The sequence below is a fragment of the Globicephala melas genome, chromosome 1 (genome assembly GCF_963455315.2).
Source record: "Globicephala melas chromosome 1, mGloMel1.2, whole genome shotgun sequence".
NCBI classification, from domain to species: domain Eukaryota; kingdom Metazoa; phylum Chordata; class Mammalia; order Artiodactyla; family Delphinidae; genus Globicephala; species Globicephala melas.
In genome coordinates this window covers 22,661,089-22,683,015 of record NC_083314.1, presented here as the reverse complement: position 1 = coordinate 22,683,015, position 21,927 = coordinate 22,661,089, and the positions used below count along the sequence as shown (strand labels likewise).

General features: G+C 53.8%; 2 protein-coding genes across 10 annotated transcripts in view; one reads left to right on the top strand and one right to left on the bottom strand.

Moving 5' to 3' along the window:
- The window catches only part of TMEM63A (transmembrane protein 63A), a 33,957-nt gene extending 19,028 nt beyond the window's left edge, over positions 1-14,929 (top strand). For 3 of the 5 annotated variants that reach the window (XM_060302276.2, XM_030868427.3, XM_030868421.3), the window contains exons 10-23: positions 543-623; positions 810-933; positions 1,026-1,159; positions 2,436-2,573; positions 3,974-4,127; positions 6,274-6,380; positions 6,523-6,609; positions 7,069-7,131; positions 8,080-8,242; positions 9,217-9,322; positions 10,754-10,921; positions 11,641-11,756; positions 12,107-12,169; positions 13,408-14,925. In XM_060302276.2, the coding sequence (XP_060158259.1) occupies positions 543-623; positions 810-933; positions 1,026-1,159; positions 2,436-2,573; positions 3,974-4,127; positions 6,274-6,380; positions 6,523-6,609; positions 7,069-7,131; positions 8,080-8,242; positions 9,217-9,322; positions 10,754-10,921; positions 11,641-11,756; positions 12,107-12,169; positions 13,408-13,581 (1,678 nt within the window). In that variant the 3' untranslated portion in view covers positions 13,582-14,925. Of the gene's footprint in view, positions 1-542; positions 624-809; positions 934-1,025; positions 1,160-2,435; positions 2,574-3,973; positions 4,128-6,273; positions 6,381-6,522; positions 6,610-7,068; positions 7,132-8,079; positions 8,243-9,216; positions 9,323-10,753; positions 10,922-11,640; positions 11,757-12,106; positions 12,170-13,407 lie in introns of all 5 variants that reach the window. The other 2 variants (XM_060302394.2, XM_030868425.3) reach the window with 2 other exon arrangements.
- EPHX1 (epoxide hydrolase 1) overlaps positions 10,874-21,927 on the bottom strand; it is a 44,279-nt gene continuing 33,225 nt past the window's right edge. For all 5 annotated transcript variants that reach the window (XM_060302476.2, XM_030868442.2, XM_060302627.2 and 2 more), the window contains exons 7-9: positions 20,158-20,266; positions 16,016-16,132; positions 10,874-15,397 (exon numbers count right to left, since the gene is read on the bottom strand). In XM_060302476.2, coding sequence (XP_060158459.1) covers positions 15,196-15,397; positions 16,016-16,132; positions 20,158-20,266 — 428 coding nt within the window. In that variant the 3' untranslated portion in view covers positions 10,874-15,195. The remainder of the gene's footprint in view (positions 15,398-16,015; positions 16,133-20,157; positions 20,267-21,927) is intronic.

Genomic DNA, 21,927 nt, shown 5'->3' with positions numbered 1-21,927 from the left:
ACAAGTCGTTTTACCTCTCCGACACATATTGTCCTCATCTGTAAAATGGGGACACAAACCTCACAGGTTATGGCGAGGATCAAATAAGTTAATGCATTTACTGGGCTGAGGGTCCTTTGCTTTCATGAGACCAAAAAGGTCTGTGATCTTCAAAAGGGTCACAAACTGAATAGGATTTCAGTGATGGTCCAGAGTACAAATGACCTAGAGCAAACAATAAATTTGCTCCTTTGCATGGGTAGAGGAGGTAATGAATAGTGTTATTTTTTTTCTTCAGGAGAAGTACTGACTGATTTAAAGCCAAGTGGGTATAAACTTGTCAGTTTCAGGCAGTTACTTTCACGCTATTTAAAAGGACCTCTTTGTATTACATTTCAAAATTTCCCCCTTTGGTAAAAGACAAAGAGGAAGGAGGTCTCCCCTGGCACAGAAATGAGCAGTGTAATTGCTCTGCCACCCCTGGAGTCTTGGGGGTCTCTCCTGCCTGGGGGGGTTCTCTTTTCCAATGGCTATCTTTTGCTTCTGATCTGCCCTGGGCACAGGGACGCGTATCCCACGTGTGAAGTGGTGGAGGTCCAGCTGTGCTACAACGTGGCCAAGCTGATTTACCTGTGCAGGGAGAGGTAAGGGAGGGCTGGCAGGGTGGGCGGGCATGTGCCGAGCTGGCCTGCACCTTTCTGACTCCTTCCCTCTGAGATGCCATCTTCCTTCCTTGCTGGCCTCGGATCCGCTAGGGAGGAAAGGAGGGGAGTGGCTCTGTGAGTCACACCACAGGATTGCGAGTCTGAAGTTTGTCCCTCCCACTGCAGAAAAAAGACAGAGAAGAGCCTGACCTATTACACAAACCTGCAGATGAAGACAGGCCAGCAGACCCTCATCAACCCCAAGCCCTGTGGCCAGTTCTGCTGCTGTGAAGTGAAGGGGTGTGAGTGGGTGAGGGCCCACACCCCCCGGGAACATGGGCGCTGGGTCCCCCGAGACCTGCACAGGGCCATGTCATCACAAGGGGATGTGTCCTCTGGTAGGAGGACGCCATCGCCTACTACACGCGCATGAAGGACAGGCTGACGGAGAGGATCACAGAAGAGGAATGCAGGGTCCAGGACCAGCCCCTGGGAATGGCCTTCGTCACCTTCCAGGAAAAGTCCATGGCCACCTAGTGAGTGTGGGCATGTTCCTTGTCTGCCTCCAGCTAAATTGCTGTCCCTCTTGGATAGAGACAGTACTGCTGAACCGCCACTGCTGGGATTTGTAGCATTTCCATCTCCTTCTGCCGGTGTGGCTGGGATTGGGGGCAGCCATCCACACCCACTCCCTTGGGGAGCCTGGCTGATGTTTGTGATTCCAGCTGAGCCCCTCTTGGGTTGATATGGCCTTACCCCACTGCCGAGCTCTCACCAGCTGCCCCAGGGATCCCATTGCCTCTGTGAGCCAGCATTTCACCAGGTGGGGTGGATGCCACCCTCTTTCATGTACCCACTCTGGAACCACAGATCTTCCTTCTGTGCGTGGCCTTCCCATCTGTCTACAAATGCACTGCTGTGGGGGAATACCTCTGGGCACTGCAGGATGTTCACTGCTGCTGAGAGCCTGGCCCAAGGGAGTGGGTTTTCATAGTGCACCTTGGCATGAGCTCTAGCTCCTAAAACGCTCTCATGCCTGGGATCTCCATGTCGTCTCGCCTCGGGGGCAGCAGGGGATGGGGTCGGTAGAGGGAGACGGAAAGGAGTTGGCCCAGCAAATGCTCCTTCCCCTGCCTTCCCTGCTTTGTGCATCGTGAACCCTGGGAACAGACTCCTGGCTGTGCCTTGCAGACTCTCAAGTGAGGCTGGGGTGGGGACGAGGCCGGTGGAAAGAGGAAGAGTGTTCTGAGACAGGAGTAGGGGTGCTGGTGGGTTCTTTTTGGGAGACTAAAGAGGGAAGGTGTGGAGAGGGTGGGGGTGGGAGTCCTAGGGAGGGGCATCTTGGAGTCGTAGGTGATGCAGTCTAATGCTGCTATGGGGCCTGGGAAGAGGTGAGGGAGTGGAAAAGTGAGGCCCCGGGCCTGGCAGCGGGATGTCCAGCTTCATGGGCAGGGCAGAGGGGGGCCGCAAGGAGGAACCCTATGTTGGGGCAATGCCAACAGCGTGGGAGCTGGGGTCAGACAGACAGGGTGCAAAACCTAACTCTGAGAGCCTCAGTTTCCTCATCTGTAAAATAGGAATGGTAATCCCCGGCTTAGAGGGTTGTCCTGAGGATTCAGCAAAATTCTGCACATAATGTGCTAAGAATGGCATCTCTTTCATAGCACTAATTATAGCGTAAGTATAATAAACTAATAATAAAGCAAAGGTCCTGTGCCATGGGGCTCCCACTCTCACACGGTCCTGTTTGCTGTGTGGGTACGTGGTACCCCGAGGGGTCTGGACCCTGGCCATTTCTACATTTCCTGGCAGCATCCTGAAGGACTTCAACGCCTGCAAGTGTCAGGGCCTTCAGTGCAAAAGTGACCCGCAGCCATCCTCCCACAGCAGAGAGCTCTGCATCTCCAAGTGGACGGTCAGCTTCGCCGCTTACCCCGAAGACATCTGCTGGTGAGCCCCCAGGCCGGCAAGGGGTGGGAATGGGGCCTGGGAGCCCTGCAGGGCTGCCCAAGTCACCTGGAAGCACAGGTGTGACCTGGCACTCAGAGAGACACTCAGACTCTCCTGCACCCCTCTGGGCAGGGGGTGGGAGGTGTGATGGGGGTGGGTGGTGTGTCCACAGCCAGGACTTCACTCCATTGTTTCTCCCCGGTATCAGCAGTGTCTGGTAGGATTATAATGGGAGCAATGTATGTACTTTTAAGTTTCCTTTTAGCCACATTAAAAAAAGTAAAAGAAACTGGGGAGTTCCCTGGTTGCCTAGTGGTTAGGATTTCAGGCTTTCACGGCCATGGCCCAGGTTCAGTCCCCGGTCAGGGAACTGAGATCCTGCAAGGTGCACGGTGAGGCCAAAAAACACCAAAAAAACCACAACAAAAAAACAGGTCTTAAAAAAAAAGAAACTGTTAAAATTAACTTTAATAAGAGTTCTCCCTCTGTATCTAAAATATTATCATTTTAATATGTAATCAGTTTTTTTTAATTGAGATGTTTTAGTCTCCTTTTCATACGTAGCATCTTTGAGATCCAGCATGTATGTGCCACTTCTGGCCCATCTCTGTTTGCACCAGCCACATTTCAACACGCAGTAGCCTGCTGTGGCTCGAGGCTGCTGTAACAGACAGTGCAGCCCTGGGTTAGGTGCCAGCCGCCTCTCTAGCCTGGGCCCCAAGCTGGTGAGCCGACCTGTGTTCACAGGAGCCTTAAGCACGATGCCGAGGGTGAGGACAGCCCCGCAGAGGCCCCAGCATGGCTCGCCATCCGGCCTGGCCTCAGTTCCTGGTCCAGAGCAGGGTTTGGGCGCTCATCTCCACCGGGCTGTACTTCAGCCCCTGGCAGTTCTGCTCTTTGGTTCACTGAGCTTTCTAAACTTGGGACTGGTTTGTCGATCTGCTCCTGGTGGGGTGAGAAGCCAGGGCGGGTTCCAGCTGCGCCTTTTGCTTTTGTCCCCCGCCTCCCTCCAGCTCACACCACAGCTCATGGCCCCGTGGGGAGTCACGTGTCTTTAGTGTGCCTGAAAAGTGCCATGTTGCAGCCTGTTTGGTCTGCTGGGGGGCTCATGGCATCTCTTCGAGTAGGTTCTGGCTCCCAGACTCTAGCTGCAGATAACCTGTTTTCCCTCTGAGCTCATAGGGACCCCAAATTCGACCTTCCTATAGCTGAAGGTCAGTGCAGGACACTTGCCTGTGCTCCCAAGGTCAAGATGGGCCCTCAGCCAGAGCCCTCAGTCTAGTCTCTTGCCTTGCCTAAATTTGACCTTCTGACTCACCCAAGCCGTGGGCACTGTAGGTGTCATAGGTGGCCAGAGCCTGAGAGATAAACCTCCAAGGCCTGTGTCCTCCCCTCTGCAGGAAGAACCTCTCTATCCAGGGCCTCCGCTGGTGGTTCCAATGGCTGGGCATCAACTTCACTCTCTTCTTGGGGCTGTTTTTCCTGACCACGCCCTCCATCATCCTGTCCACCATGGACAAGTTCAACGTCACCAAACCCATCCATGCGCTAAATGTGAGTGACCACTCTGCAGGGCCTCTGCCAAGAGGGCATGGCAGGTGCGGGAGGAATGAGACCAAGAGCCGCGGGGGCCGCTGAAGCCAGAGGCCGTGTCACTCGGCTCATGTGCTTTGAAGCCCCTGAGCAGGCGTGGCCACATTTATTACAATGTCTTTATAGTAACGTTATGTAGATATACATGTGTGTATATACTTTATGTGTACATGTAAGTGTATGTATGTGTGTGTGTATATGTGTTAACTATAGAGACATAGATACAGTGGAATCAATCTAAATGTTCAACAGTAGGGGTAAAATTAGGAGTTGAATGAGGTATATTCAGTCTGACAGACTGTTAAGCATCCATTAAAAAACTGTATAGACTTTGTGGCAGACGTGGGGTTTTACGATAAAAGCAGAATATGAAATTCTCTCTCAGCAGTGGTTAGAGTGGTGTGCCAGTGATGTGTGTGCAGGATGGCTGCTACGGGGAGTGGGTAGCGAAGAATGCAAAGCGCTTCTCTGGTTGGGGTGGCAGGGTCATGAATCAAGTTTTCTTTTTATATTTCAGTTTCTGATAATCCTGTTGTAAAGGTCCTTATTCTAGATAGGTAATGAATGATTTTTAAGGACCTTAGATGAATTGATAACAGCTGAACACTCCCTAAAATGGCATCTACTTGGTTTCCCACAATTGGCTTTGCTGAAATATCACTCCACATCCTTTCTTTTTTCTTCAGTTCCACTTGGCATTTGGTTAATCACACTCTGGGAGAGCACAGTGGGCTGGGGGGCCTGAGGGCCTGGTCCTCGCTCTGCCGTTCCCTAGCTGAGGAATTCTGAGCCTTGGTTTTTCCTCTAAAAACTGGCTTTGTCCTCTATAACACTCTGCTACGTTATACCCATGGGGCCGTTGTGATGATCAAATGACTCAATAGATAATAAAAAATATGTAAGTTTTGTTTAGATTTAAAGCATCTACATGTTTATTCCTTTGCCAGTCTTTTGATGTATGGTCAAGGCCTGTTCTTTTGAGGAAGGATCTGCTGACTGGATTTCCCCTTTGTGTATTTTATATAAAATACACGCTTATTTCATTGTTTGTGATTCTAGTTTTGCTTTCTCACAGTCAAGCAAGAACTTAAAGATACCTGCAAAGCCGTTCAAAGTATAGAACCCTCCTAGATTTCATTTCCCTTGGTCTTTTACAGTTAATTCACTCTCATCTAATTCAGCAGCGTTTTTGAGAAATTGGCCTTTATCAAGTCTTTCCAATGTACCCAACTTAGTTTTCAAAGAAATCTCTCTATTGCTATGCTCATTTTATCAGAGAAGGTAATAAGTTAATCGAACCATGTAATTGCAATAACAAGTACAACAGGCATAGATGAGATTGGGAACAATCACGAAGCAGTTCTGGGAAGCTACGACTGGGCCAGGTGGCTGGGGAAGGGCCCTGGCCGTCAGTGCTCTGTCTTCCTTTGGCGTCCGTCATTGGCTTTCTATAGGGAATGGAGGAGGTTATCTCTCTGGTCAGTAAGACAAGTGGAGTTCAGTTGTATGTGAAGTTGCATTCTTCACTCTAAAGAGCTATAAAGGGACTTCCCTGGAGGTTCAGTGGTTAAGACTCTATGCTTCCACTGCAGGGGGTACAGTTTCGATCCCTGGTGGGGGAACTAAAATCCCAAATGTCACATAGCGTGGCCAAAAATCTTCTTTAAATAAAAATAAGAAAAATAAAGCACTGGGGCTTCCCTGGTGGCGCAGTGGTTGAGAGTCCGCCTGCCGATGCAGGGGATGCGGGTTCGTGCCCTGGTCCGGGAAGATCCCACATGCCGCGGAGCGGCTGGGCCCGTGAGCCATGGCCACTGGGCCTGCGTGTCCGGAGCCTGTGCTCCGCAACGGGAGAGGCCACAGCAGTGAGAGGCCCGTGTACCGCCAAAAAAAAAAGAAAAAGAAAAAGAAAAAGAAAGCACTGTACAAATGTCAGGTGCTGTTATTGTCTGTTCAGCCGACATTATCTACCCTGTATCAGGTACAGTGTTGCTTCTGGGGGACAAAAGTGACCAAAATCCCAGAGGTCACTGAGTCACCACGCCAACAGGTCATGGCCCAAAGCCCCCAGGGCTCACAGCTCTCTCTGCTGTGGACTGTTTTCTAGGACCCCATCATCAGCCAGTTCTTCCCAACCCTCCTCCTGTGGTCCTTCTCAGCCCTGCTGCCCACCGTCGTTTACTACTCTACGGTGCTGGAGTCTCACTGGACCAAGTGAGTTCCCTGGGGCTCGCCCCTGAGGTGGGTGTCTCTGATGCCCCCTCCCCGCCAGCACGATGGGCATACAGCCGGGGCCTTACTGGGGACGCCCGGTGCACCTGAGGGACTGTGACGGCTCACCTCTGACTTCCTGCAGGTCAGGGGAAAACCGAATCATGATGACCAAGGTCTACATATTCTTGATCTTCATGGTGCTGATTCTGCCCTCCCTGGGCCTCACCAGGTACATATTACCACCTCCTGCTCTAAATTCAGAACCAGGGTCACAACAGAGAACACTGTCCTCAAGAAAATGCAGATGCTTTGGGAGTGGTTGCAAATTCCTGACGACATTTGAACCTGTCACACTCACTTGGCATGCAGTTGTGCCGGCCCACTGATTCTTCCAGAGATATGATCTTTCTGCCTTAAAAAAAAAAAAAGCTTGAAAATGAAACTTACCATGGACCTTCCACTTAGGGAGAGGGTCTCATCATGGCTTTGGTTATTTTGAGGAAGGAAGTTTCTGTCAAAGCAGGCCCTGATGAGTTATGGTATAATAAGTAGCATCTTAGAGAACCAGGGTAGATCTTGAGATTTGGCCTTTTTTTTAAAAAAAAAAAAGCAGAAGAAAATGAAAACATATGCAGTGATCACATGGACTGTTGGAAATAAGTTCTTACGGGATTCATTTTTCTTTCAGTTTGGATTTTTTCTTCCGGTGGCTCTTTGATAAAACTTCCTCGGAGGCCTCTGTCAGGTTGGAGTAAGTATCGGCCACGCTGAGTTTTGGAGCCACGTCCCCCAGGGGCTGGGGCTGGGGCTGCAGTGGGGGGAGGGTTGTCTGTCCTTCAGGGCCTGTGGACTCCCCGCACCACTACAGGTTCCTGGCGGGGCTGCACCGGGGGAACTGACCCACTTTGTGCTACAAGTGCAGAAATGTGGTTAATCTTTTAGGTTGAAACTCAATTAGTGGCGTTCTCATTCATTCTTTGAAACTTACTTACTGAGAACAGAACCACCTGGGGAGAAGGAACTGCTGGGTCTCAGTGGTGCCAGGGAAGGGGGAAGGAGAATAATAATTAACACTGCAACCAGAATGACTGTCTGGTCCAGGATTATTTTTGCTAGGAGAGAGGAGTTGAACTTATTTCTAATGTGTGTCCTCGTTAGTATTTTCAACTTGTACCGAACCCACTTAATAGTAATAGCGGTTATTTAAGAAGATGCTATGCTAAATGCTTGATTCTTTCTTTCATTTAATCTTTAAACAAGCTATGAGTCAGAAATTTGACTATTTCCATTTTACAGATGAGACTGAGGCCCAGACATGCTGAAGAAAAAAAGGCTACCCAGCTAGTTAAGAGACAGAGCTGGGATTCATTCCCAGCCCCTACTGTACTATACTTTAAGTCCTAATGTAGGCCCGAATGTCCAAGATAGACTTTTCCAAAGGACTGCTCACAGGGAAGCCTGGCCGTGCCTATCTGAAAGGATAGAGTGAATTTTCTTAAATGGGTTCTCGCTGGGTAAACTGAGGACTTGGGAGCTGGCAGCCACAGACAGACACACCCATACCCAACCAGCTCGGGTCTAGGTTGACAGTGACTTCCAGATGGCCAAATCCGTGGTCAGTTCTGAGTCCTGTCTCTGCTCAGTCACGGGCCCCTCTCCCTCTCGGGGCGCTCAGCTCGCCCACCCGGTGGTTCCGCAGGTGCGTCTTCCTGCCCGACCAGGGCGCCTTCTTTGTGAACTATGTCATCGCCTCGGCCTTCATTGGCAACGGCATGGAGCTGCTGCGGCTGCCCGGCCTCATCCTCTACACCTTCCGCATGGTCATGGCCAAGACTGCAGCCGACCGCAGAAACATCAAGCAGGTACAGAGGCTGGGTGTGGGCGCCGCCTTCGTCCCAGAGCCTCCCCGCCGCCCGCGTTCACCCAGCCGCCTGCTAAGTGCCGGGCACTCTGCTCAGGGCCTCTCAGCTGGGCCCAGGGCTGTGAGGAGAGGAGGTGTAAGGAGCCTGGGTGAGGGCCTGGCTAGGTCATCCTCCACACTGACTCGGGCTGGAGGAGAGAGTGGGGATTTTTGCATTTTAACCGGGCTGATCACACACACACACACACACACACACACACACACACACACACACACACACACACACACACACACACACACACACACACACACACACACACACACACACACACACACACACACACACACCCTTTCCCATGGACCTTCATTTGCATAAATTCTTAGATTACTACAGAGGTCAGGGCATTTTGGGCTGGTGGCATTTGTTCCAGGACTCTCTAAATTGGGTGTGTGGGGTTCTCTTTTATTCTCCTTTGCCACTGTGGGAACCATAAGAGGAGAAGCCCTGCATCCTGTCATTTAATCCTCAGAGCCCGCCGTGAGATGGGCGCTACTGGAGTTTGCTTTGCAGACGCACAGACTAAGCCACCTGGAGGTCAAGTGCTTGGCCCGGGACACACGGCTAGAAGGGGCGGAGTGATGTTGGGTCTGACAGAGTCTGTGGAGTATCATTCTACAGTCAGATGTAGCCCCTCTGCCCTTTGGGGGCTCACAGGCCTGTTGTGTAGACAGGATTAGAACAAGAGAAACACTACGAAAACACGAGTCATTGTGCCTTTCGAGGTCTGTGCGTGAGCCAGGTGAAGCTGGAGGAGGCTTGTGGAGGGACAGAAGGGGCCTTGAGAGGTGAGGGGCGCGGTGAGCCTCCCACTTCCAAAGTCCTCCCGCACTGTGTTCTCCCCGCCCACTTGGAGTGCACAGAGGCGGGTTGGTGTGGACCAAGCCCCTAAGCCCCTCACCACCTCCCCCTCCCAGAACCAGGCCTTCGAGTACGAGTTTGGAGCCATGTACGCGTGGATGCTCTGCGTCTTCACCGTCATCATGGCCTACAGCATCACCTGCCCCATCATCGTGCCGTTCGGTGAGTGGCCCTGGGGCCGGTCCCCGGGTAGGCGGATGGCTGACAGCCATCAGCAGGGCGTCCTGGAGCCCCACAAACAGAGGGCCTCTTGTGGCCACAGGAACCAGAAGCTGCCAGGGAGCCACAGGGGACGCCACATTTAATTTCACTTCCCGTGGATTCCTTCCGCGGGCCTTCCAAACTGCGAGCTCTCTTAGTACCCCTCCTGGTCTGAGGGCCTCTGCCGGCTGACCACTTCATTCCTGGCTGACCCTCCGGCAGCGGCTAGCACAGTGCCAGCAGCACTGGTGGAGGCTCTCGTGTTTGTGTCCTGGCTCTAGCAGCCACTGTCACTCTCCACGTGGACTGTCACACTTAATTCTCTCACGATCCTTCAAGGCAGGTCTTGTTTCTGTCCCCTTTTCACAGATGAAGCACTTAACGCTTTGTTAGTGAGGAGTAGAGCCCAGATATGAACTTAGGACTGTTTGACTTACAAGGTCAAGGTCTTGCAATTAAAATACACCATCAGGAGCTGGCAGACAAATGGAAGCGTCTGGAGGGAAACAGAACACCCTGGAGACTGTTGGCAGTGATAGCTGTGGTTTAGGGAAAGGAGGAAGTTTTAGTTTTCCCTGTATACTCTTGTACTTTTTTTTTTTTTTTGCGGTACGCAGGCCTCTCACTGCTGTGGCCTCTCCTGTTGCGGAGCACAGGCTCCGGACGCGCAGGCTCAGCGGCCATGGCTCACGGGCCCAGCCGCTCCGCAGCATGTGGGATCCTCCCGGACCGGGGCACGAACCCGCGTCCCCTGCCATCGGCAGGCGGACTCTCAACCACTGCGCCACCAGGGAAGCCCTCGTACTATTTTTAAAGATCTACGATAGTATTACTCCTTCAAAACAACAACAAAAAATGTTTTTAAAGAACCTGACATGATAGAAAAGGCAGCACCCACCCACCTCCTGTGCCATCCCTGGGTTTAGACGCTTGGGCATCTGTTGGCAGTGACGGTACAGGGGGTCAGCTTGGGTGGGAGAAGGAAAGGAGCATGGGAGCACTGAGGGATAAGAGGAGGGGGGCTCAGCGTGGGAGGAAGTTGAGGCCAGGCCTCTGGGTGTAAAATCGCTTCTTTCCCCAAAATGGTCCTAGAATTTCAATGTTCCGTGGGGACAGCAGCACAGACACCTCTACTCCCTGGGTCAGAAAGAGGCTGGGAGGGAGGGAGGGGAGGTGGGGAAAGGAGAGAGGGGGAGAGGTGGACAGGGCGGGGCGGGGCGGGGAGAGAAAGAGAAGGAGAAAAAGCAGTAGGAGCCAGGACGTGCACGTGTGCACGTAGCCCAGCCGCAGCCCCAGCCCAGCTCCCGGCACAAGTAGCCACCTCCAGGAGGAAGGGCGTTGAGTGGCCCCTGCGGCCCAGCCACCGTCCAGCTCACAGCCCTGGCCCTGCAGGCCTCATCTACATCCTGCTCAAGCACATGGTCGACCGGCACAACCTCTACTTTGCCTACCTCCCAGCAAAGCTGGAGAAGAGAATCCACTTCGCAGCTGTGAACCAGGCCTTGGCCGCTCCCATCCTGTGCCTCTTCTGGCTCTACTTCTTTTCCTTCCTGCGCCTGGGTGAGTGGCCTGACTAGGGCGGGGGTGGAGGGCAGGAGGCAACACCCAGCCTCCTATTCCCGTATCCACACCAGCCACTCAAATCCCTTCCTGTTTTAAGAGCATCAACTCGGTGTCCAATCAGAAGGTGGTACCCCAAGGGTGAGGGCTGGTTGGGTACAGCGCCGACAGCCCAGTTCCAAGCTATCCTGAGGTCAGGTGTAACCTGGTGAAGGCCAGGGCGATTGCCCCAGACAGCCTGACAGAGAAGATGGTCCCTTTACCAGCTATGAAGGGGCTGAACCAGAGAGGGGGAAGCTCGTCCGTGATGCTCTTTGCGGGTGTGGATGGGCCCAGGTCCTCACACTTCACGGTGTGGAGGCAGTGGGGACACGCAGGAGGGAGAACTGCCACTCTTGAGAAAAAGGAAGAGGCAGAAGAGATGTGTGACTCTGCCGAGGGCACTGGAGACTGGAGGGAACTGACCCGGCAAGGAAGCTGGCAACTTGCCTTTGACCCGGTGCCCCAGTACCTGAAATCCGACCAGGGATAACGCCAGCTGTTCAGTGGGTCACTCTTTGTGCCCCTGCCTGTGAAGATGCCATCCCAGCTGCTGGAGATGGTGGGAAGGGGGTGGCTGATGCCTTCTCTTCGTCTTCGGCCTGAGGGAGAAGCCACACACGGTTCCTGCACCAGGTGTGACCTCCCCCCCGCCAAGGCTGGCATCTCTCTGTCCGCAGGTCTGAAGGCTCCCCTCACCGTGTTCACCTTCCTGGTGCTTCTGCTTACCATCCTGGTCTGCCTGGCCTACACCTGCTTTGGATGCTTCAAGCACCTCAGCCCTCTGAACTACAAGGTAAAGGGCCCCTCCCCCCCTGCTGCCCAGCCAGGGTCTGGGAGGAGAAGATGGTGGCTTCTTTCTCCATCCCGTCTCCACCTCTTCCCAGATCAACAGATCAACGGCCCTCTCCAGATTTTATTTATCCACGGGCAAGGCGTGGGTAGCTGGGTGTGATGTGTAGCTTCCCTCCCTGCCCCCTTCCCTGCTCCCTGCACTGCCCACACCATCCTCTCTTGGGCTGCCGCGGGGAGCTTTGTGCCAGCTGGTACTATTATTCTGGGTGTTAATAGTCTGTTTGTTTAGAGGGTGTTAGTTCAGGAAGATCGGTTTTGTTTATCATTGCAAGTTTTTGCTGTTGTCTGCAGACGGAAGAATCGGCAAGTGACAAAGGAAGTGAGGCAGGGGCCCACGTGCCATCACCGTTCACAGTAAGTGCGGTTCTTAGCCAAGCGTGAGCATCTGCACCGGCCCCGACCAGATGGGCCCTGCAAACCTGCTCTGATCCTCTCCTGTTAAGACAGAAGTCCCTTGATCACGTGCCAGGCGGGTTTCTGAATTAACATCATTTGAGAAGGAATCCCTGGTCCCTCCGGATGTTTTCTCTTGCATGTGTGAAGCCACACCCATCACCAGAAGATAATTAGTTTTGCCTTGATGTATACCCATCTCCCTCGGTTTCAGTTGCCTGCTCACTTTCCTTCTCTGCATATTTAATGCTTGGTGAGCTTGGGCCTTTAGCGAAGCCATATGGCAAGGCCCTGCGGTTTGATGAAGCTTTATCAGAGCATTTCGCCAGCACCTGCCTGTGTGAGGTCCTTTGCTAGGCACCTAGAGGGTGTCACACTAACTCCCCTCTGAATTCAACAAATGAACATTTTACCTGCTATGGAGGGGAGGCACAGTGTTAGAGAGACACCAGGACTCCTTTCCTTCCTGGTTCTCCCTGCTTCCGGCCTCCAGGGTCCTGCTCCTAGGGTGGGGTTGGGAAAGGAGCGTGGAGCCACAGGCTCCCGGAGCTGTGACCGCCCGGCCTGACAGACAGGGCTGGGACAGCGCCGATCTAGATCAGCAGCGGCATTCTTTCCAGTGGCTCCCTCTCGGGTGTCAGTGTCTGTCTCTGGACCAGCCCCAGAGGAGGTTTCAGGAAGCTTCATTACCCAGAGGCACACCTGTGACTGTGCCTGCCAGACAGGGCAGGGGGATGATGCAGATCCCTCGTTCCCAGCCTGGTTCAGGTCGGCAGCTGGAGTCTGGGATTGAGAGGAAACAGAACCTGCAGAGTCGGTCAGCTGCTCAGAAGTCCCGCTGACAGCATTCTAAGCCTGCCCTGTGTAGACAGAGCTGTTTCCTACATAGAGTGAGAAGTTCTTCTAGAATCCAGTGCCAGGAAGAGTTTTGTTTCCTCTGAGAAATTGGTGTGTGCGCTTTCTTCTCTATGACCAGGAGAACTGTGACTGTGTGTTCTGATTTGCTCTGGCTGTTAGGAAAATCTGCAGTTGGCGTAGTTTAGGTCCTGATGTCCTAGGTTGATGTTATTTCTTTATGTGTCCTTCACGAGCATTCTGTGTGTCTTCCGGCTGCAGGGAGGCGGGGCGGTAGGGGAGGAACGGGATAGGGACTCTCGTGCCCACCCCACCCAAGCACTAACACCCCCATTTGTTGGCAGTCCTACGTGCCCCGGATTCTGAACAGCTTGTCCTCGGAGAAAACAGCCCTGTCCCCGCAGCAGCAGCAGACCTACGGTGCCATCGCCATCCACAACATCAGTGGGACTGTCCCACGGCAGTGCCTGGATCAGAGCCCTGCGGACGGCGTGGCGGCCGCCCGCCAGGAGGCCTGAGGGCCGGGGAGCTGCCGGGCTGGTCCAGACCCGGGGAGTGGGGAGGGGAAGAGACACAGGTGGAGAAGTGGCTTGACTCCAACCTCAACCAAGTCAGGACTTCTTTCCACCTGTTTTAAGCACAACAGCTCTAACAAGATGGGAGCAGAAAGGGACTCTGGCCCCTGGCTGAGGCGGAAGTGCGGGACTGCCATCAGGTGGTGGTCTTTTCCAGTCCTAGCAGTGGTAAGGGCAGGATGTGCAGCTCTGGACTCTCCCTTGCTTGCCCGAGGCTCTGTTTATTTCCAAGTCCCCCTTCTGCATCAGTGCTCAGCTCTGTGGCTGGGATGGTGCCCCTGACGGTTTTCAGCAGGATCGTGTGTTGGCACTGTGTTCCTCCAACCCATTAGTGTGGTGACTGTATCAAGCAAGAGGGGGAGGTACCATGTGGAAGACCTTCTCCCTCTGAGCATTCAGACACTGCCCCCCTCCTCCGGGCACACATGCAACTGATAACCAAAGAGTCTGCAGCAACCACAGGCCTGAGATGGGTGCCAGATGATGGTCCAGGTCCATCCCAGCTTCCCCTTCTGGCTATCAGGCCCTTCACACCCCTGCCCCTGGCCCCCAGGAGCGAGCCGCAGGGCACAGGACGGGAGCGGGCCGGTGCTGGGCTGCCCCAGTCTCCTCTACGTCCCTGCCATGGTTCTGTGTTTTTCTGTCACGTTGCCAGTGACACTGTGGCTGGGTTAGGGTCCCCTGCAGCTGGCAGAGACAATGAGGACCACTAATAAAATGCCCATTCAGCCAGACTGGTGAGATGCTGCCTCTTCGGGGCCCAGTGCGTGGGGCTCAGCCTCCAGCCCTTGATTCCATCTGTCTGTTCCCTCCAAAGGGAGCAGTGCTCAGGGCCTCCTTGAAGCCAAGGGAGAGCTATGGCCACAGAAGGAGGGGCACAGCCTCTTGCTTTTTCTCGCCCCACGGGATCCTGCGGCTTGGGACGCACCTTTGGGCACTTGCCAGAGAAGCTGCCTCCCTACTGCCAGAGGCACAAGCTGGTGTGATGGGTGCCGGTGGGCAGAGCTGGGAGGCCGCTTCCATCCCCGCCCAGGCGAGGTGGGCAGGTCCCCGGCAGTCACTCGGCCTCACTGCCTCTGCTCAGAGCTGCCTCGGGCGGCACCTGGGAAGACAGAGTGGCCTCCCGCCGGCCCCAGCGGCCCATCCTGCCTCTCCTGGCCAGGCTGGAGCAAGGGCCCCAGTGCAGACCTGGCAGCTCTGCTGGAAGGGGCACCCCACGTGGGGCAGGGGCTCAACATGTCACTTGTTCCAGCCGCTCTTAGAAGGAAAATCATTTATCATCAAAGCCATGTTGCTTAACAAAGTGTGTGGGGAGTGTGTGTGGAGGGGTGAGCACGGGGTCCCAGCACGGGCAGGGGATGGAAGCAAGCACATTCCTGGGGAAAGGGGCAACTCCGCCAACAGAGGACTGGGAGGGGGCCTCCCTGCCAGCCTCACTTCTACTGGGAGCTGGGCTGGGAGACCGGGGGCTTCCGGGGAAAACAGTGGGTGTCGGGAGGAAGCCTGCCATGCCAGGGCAGGGGCTGCCTGCGAGGTGACAGCCGGTCCCCGCCGGGGTCACTGCCGCTCCAGCAGCCCCACGAACTTGTGGATGTCCTGGGCGAGCAGCTCTGGCTCCTCAAAGGCAGCAAAGTGGCCCCCACGGGGCATGTAGGAATAAGAGATGAGTTTCGGGTATTTGGACTTCACCCACTTTTCTGGGACGTGTATTACCTCACAAGGGAAGGCAGCAAAGCCCATGGGCACGTGGACCTTTATCCTGGAAGAGACAGAGATCCCACTGAGGGGGAAGCTGTGTCCTGGTCCCCCTCTCCCCCAAGGCAGGGCTTCAGGGGGCTGGGGGTTCAGTTCGCTCGCCCACGTGGAGCCATAGAAGGACAGACCCAGGGTTTTAACCGCCCACCTCAATTCCAGCCCTCTCTGGGGCCCTCTTTTCTGGAAGGGCTGCCCCAGCTGGACAGCGTCACCGAGGTGGGGTGGGACAGCCTCTAACTCCCACCTTTGTCCCCCCCCTTCCCTCTGCTGCTGCCTGAGAGTCTCCCTGTGAGATCAGGAAAGGGTTCCGGGGAAGTCCCAGAGCCATCACCGCCACCCTAGGACAGCCTCCCGGCCCTGCGGGAGCCCCTCGGGATGTCTGGGGGCCAGGCCTGGTGTTCCCTCCATGAGCTACTTCTAATGACAGGAATCTCTCCCAACGCCCCTGGCCTTTCAATTGTGTTCTCATCTTACACTCCCGGTGCACACCTAAGGCTAGGCTGTACTTTACCGCATCAAACGTCCTCCCTCCTCCCTCGAGTCCAAGGCCAGGCCATTCCCCTGCTCCCTGCCTCGGAGCCACCCTCCTCAGAAGCCCCGCTCCGGGCTCAGCCGGACTTACCCCTCGTGCCTATTGTCCAGCCTCATGTTCTCTTTGTAGAAGCGCTGGGAGGAGGTGATGGTGCCTGTCGTCCAGTAGAGCATCACACCCGTCAGCAGATCGTCCAGGGAGAACTTCCTGGGAAAGCAGACCGGAAGGCCCCTCTCAGTGCCAGGTGCAGTTGTATGACAAACAAGGGCCGCCACTTTCAAGCTGTACGCCAGGCGCTATGCCCTCCTGGCTTCCCTCCTCAGGCCTCGCTGCCAGCTTGGCGATCTTATCCCCGTGCCACAGGCAGGCCTGGCCCAGCGTCACCATAACCGTGATGACAGGTAATGCAGAGTGATGGCTACGTACAAGGCAGGCTGTCATCTTGGGTGGTGTCAGCCAGCCCCCTCCCTGACCTGCCTAACGGTTCAGGCCAGAAGGGGTGAAGCAGGTGAGGGCAACTGAACCCAGAGGCTTTGGCTGGTCACCGCTGGGTAGCCAGGAGGTCGGTGGGTAGGATGCTGCAAACCCTGCTCAGAGGTGGTGCCCACTCCTGGGACCTCAGTGCAGGCCACCTTCAGACCATCCTCAGGGGGGCCCACCCTGCCAGGCCCTGAGCCAAACCTGATCTCCAGGCAGGCTTCAGAAGCCCCGATCCTGCCCTGACCAGACACCAGGAGAAGCAGGGCAGGGTCAGCAGCTCCTAGGGCATTTTTATTCACTAGCCCCCAGCTTGCCTCCCGCCAAACCTGTGTCACCCCAGGAGGGAGCCATGGGCTCCTGCAGAGACCCGCGACACCCACTCAGCAGGGGACACCCCTTTTCTTCTCCAGCCTGGGAACTGCTGAGCAGGTGAACCCCACCCAGACTGCAGAGCCCCACACTCTGGAAGGAAATAATCATTTGGTACCTAATGTTGGAGCACGTGGCCTGTAGACTCTGGAAGCCCCACTTCCTCCTGGGCCCACCCGGCCCTCTCTCTCTCCTGCTGCTGGGCTCCCTCAGCCCGGCCTGCGTCCAGAGCCCCCGGAGCCCTCCATGTGGCCTCCCCTGCCCTCTCGCTCCCCTGCCATCACTCACCCCTTCAGTACCCTCACCCTGGGGGCCTTCTGCCACCCTGAGCCCACCCGACAGTCCACAGACGTGAGGGGACTCCAGCACTACTGACGCCACGCTCTCCAACCTCAGCTGCCACCTCCTCAGCAGGTCCTGACGGCCGTGTGCTCACCCACAGCCTCCCGCCTGCCCTGCCTGCCTCTTTGAGGAAATCCAAGTTCATGGGGCAGCAGCTCCCACCCCCCATACCCTTCCCTGCTTGAGTCCAGATTTGGGGCTTAGGAGAGCTCTCGCCCCTTGTCCTGGGCCCTAAATGCCTCCATCTGCCTCTTCAGGCCCAAACGTCAGTCACCCGCCCCCCCAACCCCGGATGCCCTCAGGCCTTCCCCTCGCTCCATACCCCTGTCCCCTCTCTCCCACCCCTGCCATCTCTCCCATGCCTCCTGACCCTGCACACTGGAACTGTCCCTGCTGCCCAGGCCTCGCAGGTAGGGCCCTCTCACCAGGTCTGTCCTCCCAGACTCTCTCACTTCTGGTCCTTCAGCAGCCAATAAGCCTCCTCCCAGCATCCCTGGATGCTGCCCTGCTGCACTCTGTCTGAGGACATCTACCCTGTGGCTCCAGCTACGAATTCACCAAGAGGACAGTGGAAATAACTCCTTCCAATTCGACCCCTCACCTGAGCTCCAGATCTGTGAGCCCAGTTACCAAGTGGACACCTGCGCCCGGGCATCCTGCCAGCATCTCCCGCTCGGCATGTCTGTGACGAAAATGAGCTCAGCCTGTCTGTGTCCCCGCCAAGCCCTGCTGCCCTCACTCCTGCATTCCCACCCCATCCTTGCTGCCTGGATTAAAGAACATGTGCGGGCTTCCCTGGTGGTGCAGTGGTGGAGAGTCCGCCTGCCGATGCAGGGGACACGGGTTTGTACCCTGGTCCGGGAGGATCCCACATGCCGCGGAGCGGCTGGGCCCATGAGCCATGGCCACTGAGCCTGAGCATCCGGAGCCTGTGCTCCACAACAGGAGAGGCCACAACGGTGAGAGGCCCGCGTACTGCAAAATAAATAAATAAAATAAAATAAAATAAAAAAGAACATTTGCTGCTCCGCCTGCCAGGCTCCTCAGCTGTATGCAGTTAGCTTCGTTGATTCATCAGAAGCCAATTGGCCCAAAATGGTCAGTTTGCTTAATTTACTTGTTTGCTTCAGCTATTTAGATGCAGTTGGTCAATTACATTTTTATCCTTAGAACCACATTTTGCGCCACCAGGGAAGTCCTGAACGTCTTTTTAAATGCAATTTTGATAACAAAATGAAAACCAGTCAATGGAAACTGAACAGTTAAAAGAAGCATTTAAACTTGTGAACTGGGACTTCCCTGGTGGCGCAGTGGTTAAGAATCCACCTGCCAGTGCAGGGGACATGGGTTCGAGCCCTGGTCCAGGAAGATCCCACATGCCGCAGAGCAACTAAGCCCGTGCGCCACAGCTACTGAGCCTGCGCTCTAGAGCCCGCGTGCCACAACTGCTGAGCCCGTACGCCACAACTACTGCAGCCTGCGTGCCTAGAGCCCATGCTCCACAACAAGAGAAGCCACCGCAATGAGAAGCCTGCGCACCGCAATGAAGAGTAGCCCCCGCTCTCCACAACTAGAGAAAGCCCGCACGCAGCAACGAAGACCCAGCACAGCCAAAAATAAATACATAAATTTTTAAAAATAAATAAACTGGTGAACTGGCTTTTGGCAAGTTGGCCAAGTGCTTCCATCACCCCTACAGCTCTGACCACAGCTTGAAAACTACCACAGCAACCATTTCCACCCTCCTGCAAAAAGATCTGTGTCCCTTATGGAACACAGATCTGATCACGTCTGTCCCCTGCTCAAAGCTTTGGTGCTCTGGTATGCAGCCAAGCAGAAGCTGAAGGGGGAAGCCCGCGGGCGGTCTGGCCGGTCTCACATCTGGCTCCAGGCACTTGTGTGCAAGAAGCAGGGCCGGACCCCTCGCCAAGGTGCTCCCGGTGGCACTCCATCGACCTTTGGGTGCTGCCCAGTGTGGGGCAGGGGAGACAGATCCCAGGGTGAGGCTCTTGGAGGACCCGCCTGTAGGAATGAGTTTGTGGTCTGGCTCCACTGTACCTGCTCCAGCCTCTGGACAAGTTACCCCTTCCAAGTACACCATGCATTTTAATCACTCCAACCTTTGCTTCTGCTCTTCTCTTTGCCTAAATTCCCTTCTTCGCCCTTTCCACCTGGCAAACTCCTACTAATCCTTTAAGGCCCAGATCAAATAGATTCTCCCAGTCATTACCCCTCCCTGTCCCTGAAACAGAGTGAATCCTCCTTTCTCTATGCCCCACAGTTCTTGGCATGTATCTTTAGAGCTCATTTCATTAGACAAGTATTTATTGAGCACCAACTATATGCCCAGTGCTGTTCCAGGTGCTGGGGCTAGGGCATGGCTTAGACAAAGTCCCTACTTCCAGGGCCAGATCCATTCACTCTTTTCCACATCTTAGCACTGTATTGGGCACTCTCTGTGTCTCTGAAGCAATAACAAAAGGGATGGGCCCTGGAGAAGGTGGGTCAAGACCAACCTTGATGAAGCTTAGGTCAGACCAGGGACCCAGGAATCTTGCGCTGTCGAGGCTGCAGGCTCCAAGGCTTCGGGAGACAGGACGGCCTCCCCACTCTTTCTGCAGCCACCCTGCAGGACCAGCTTCCACAGAGCATGCATTCCTACGGCCATGAGGCCCGGCTCTTCCGGGGTTTGGGGGGAGGGGCCGTGGGCTGCTCCCACATCTTGGCCAATAAGAGGCTCTTGCTGCCCTCTGGACGCCCCGGTCCCAGGAGGAGGCTGCTTAGCAACCAGAACAGTCTTGAGCCCTGCATCCTATTCTTGACCCCTCCACTGTGAGGCTAGACCTTTCTGGGCCTCAGCTTCCTTATCCAAAAATCAGGGTTAGGCTGGCCACAGGGTGAGGATTTGTGGGACATCCAGCAACAGATGGAACTTGCTGACCATCCCACCCAGATAAAGCAGATAAAGCAGGGATGAAGATGGCGAGAAGGGAGGTGGGTAAGGAAGGCGGTGTCAGCAGCAGGGGTGGACGGGGTCTCACCTCTCCAGGCCTCCATCCTCCAGGTCTCGGAACTCTGGATTGGTCCAGGTAGAAAACTTCTCTAGAATATAGGCAGCCAGTCCCACGGGAGAGTCATTCAGAGCACAGCCTGACACGGGAAGAAGCAAGCGAGCGGCTCAGGCCTGGGGCCAGGGAGCTGGCCAGCAGGACAGAGGTGCGGTGCCGGTCCCCCAGAGCGGCACCGTGGGCAGGAAGCCCGCGTCAGAGCACAGCCCTGCCCTAACTCTAGGAGCACCTCACTTCCTTGACCCTTGGCCTTGGAATCCTTCATGGCAAAAGGGGTAACACCTCTCCCACTACCTCTTAGGGATCCATACGCTACATGGGCAACTTCCTTCAAACTGAAGGGTCTACGACTCCAGGTTTTGTAGGATCCCAATGAGAAATACATATGAATGCTGTTTTTAAAAAGTGGGCTTTTTTTGGTTTCTATTCTGTGATTAGTGAAAAATTAGAAACAACCTAAAAGTCCAAAATAGGGAACCAGTTACAGATAATATTGATCCACTCATAAGCTCAAAGACTGAGCAAGCATTAAAAATGGCATGGATGGATCTCACAAACAAAATATTCAGCAAAAGAAGCCAGACTCAAAAGAGCACCTATTTGAGGATTCCAAGGCATATAAAGTATAAAAACAGGCAAAAGCAATCTATCTGTCAGAGGTCAGGAGGCTGGCTGCCCTGGGCGTGATGGGTAGTGTCCAGAAGAGGGTACAGGTGGCTTCTGGGCTGGTGGGTCATGCTTTGTTTCTTGAGTGCATGCTGGTTATATGGACAGATCCCATTTGCGAAAATTCATCAACCAAAATGTTAGCAAGTTCTTCTGCAGGTCTGGGAGAGGAGAGGTAGGGAAGGACGAGAGGTTTCAGGTGACTGTCTTTTCTATTTTGTGCTTTTCTGCATCTTTCAATTTTTTGACAATGAACATGGATTACTTTTATAATCAGAGGAAAAAAACTGGTTTTATAAAACACTGTTATTATTATCATGAGCTGCCTAACGTGTGTGAGCATGAGACTGTCATGGAAACTCTAAAAGACTTGGAAATGGGCAAAACAATTTCTGGGTATCCTCTGAGTGGAATTCGAAGAGTTTCTAGTGGACCCTTCTGGGGTCATGTGATTGTCAAGGGGATCCCTCTTCCCTTGTCTTAGAGCTATTTTTACAGCTCTGTAAATTGTTGAAAACTGATAGGAATGCAAATGATTCTTGTTCACAGAGAAGCAAAGTAGATCCTAAAGGTTCTCATCACATAGTAAACAACATTTTTTTTCTCTTTTTTTTGTATCTATGAGATGTTGGATGTTAACTAAACTTATCGTGCTAATCATTTTGCAACAGATGTAAGTCAAGTCATTATGCTGTACACCTTACATGTATACAGTGCTGTATGTCAGTTATATCTCAAAAAAACTAAAAGAAAAATAAATTTGTCCCGTGGAGATTTACTTGAGTTTTACCCTGTGGATTTTGACAAGTTTTGCATCTATTAGCAAATTTACTTTAGTGTTCCCAGTTGCCTTCAAACTGTTCTGTTTTACATTTTACTAGCTCCTTTATTAATTAATGAGTTAAATAAAATCTTTGACACGTGTTCATTTTTTATTTATATGATTTTATCTTTTTAAATATTTGGGGGGTTTTAATTTACATTTGTAAATTACTTTATTGACAAAAAATATAGTATACCCCTCCCACACACAAAGTATAGCTGTGTGATTAATATCTTAAAAAAAATATTATTCCT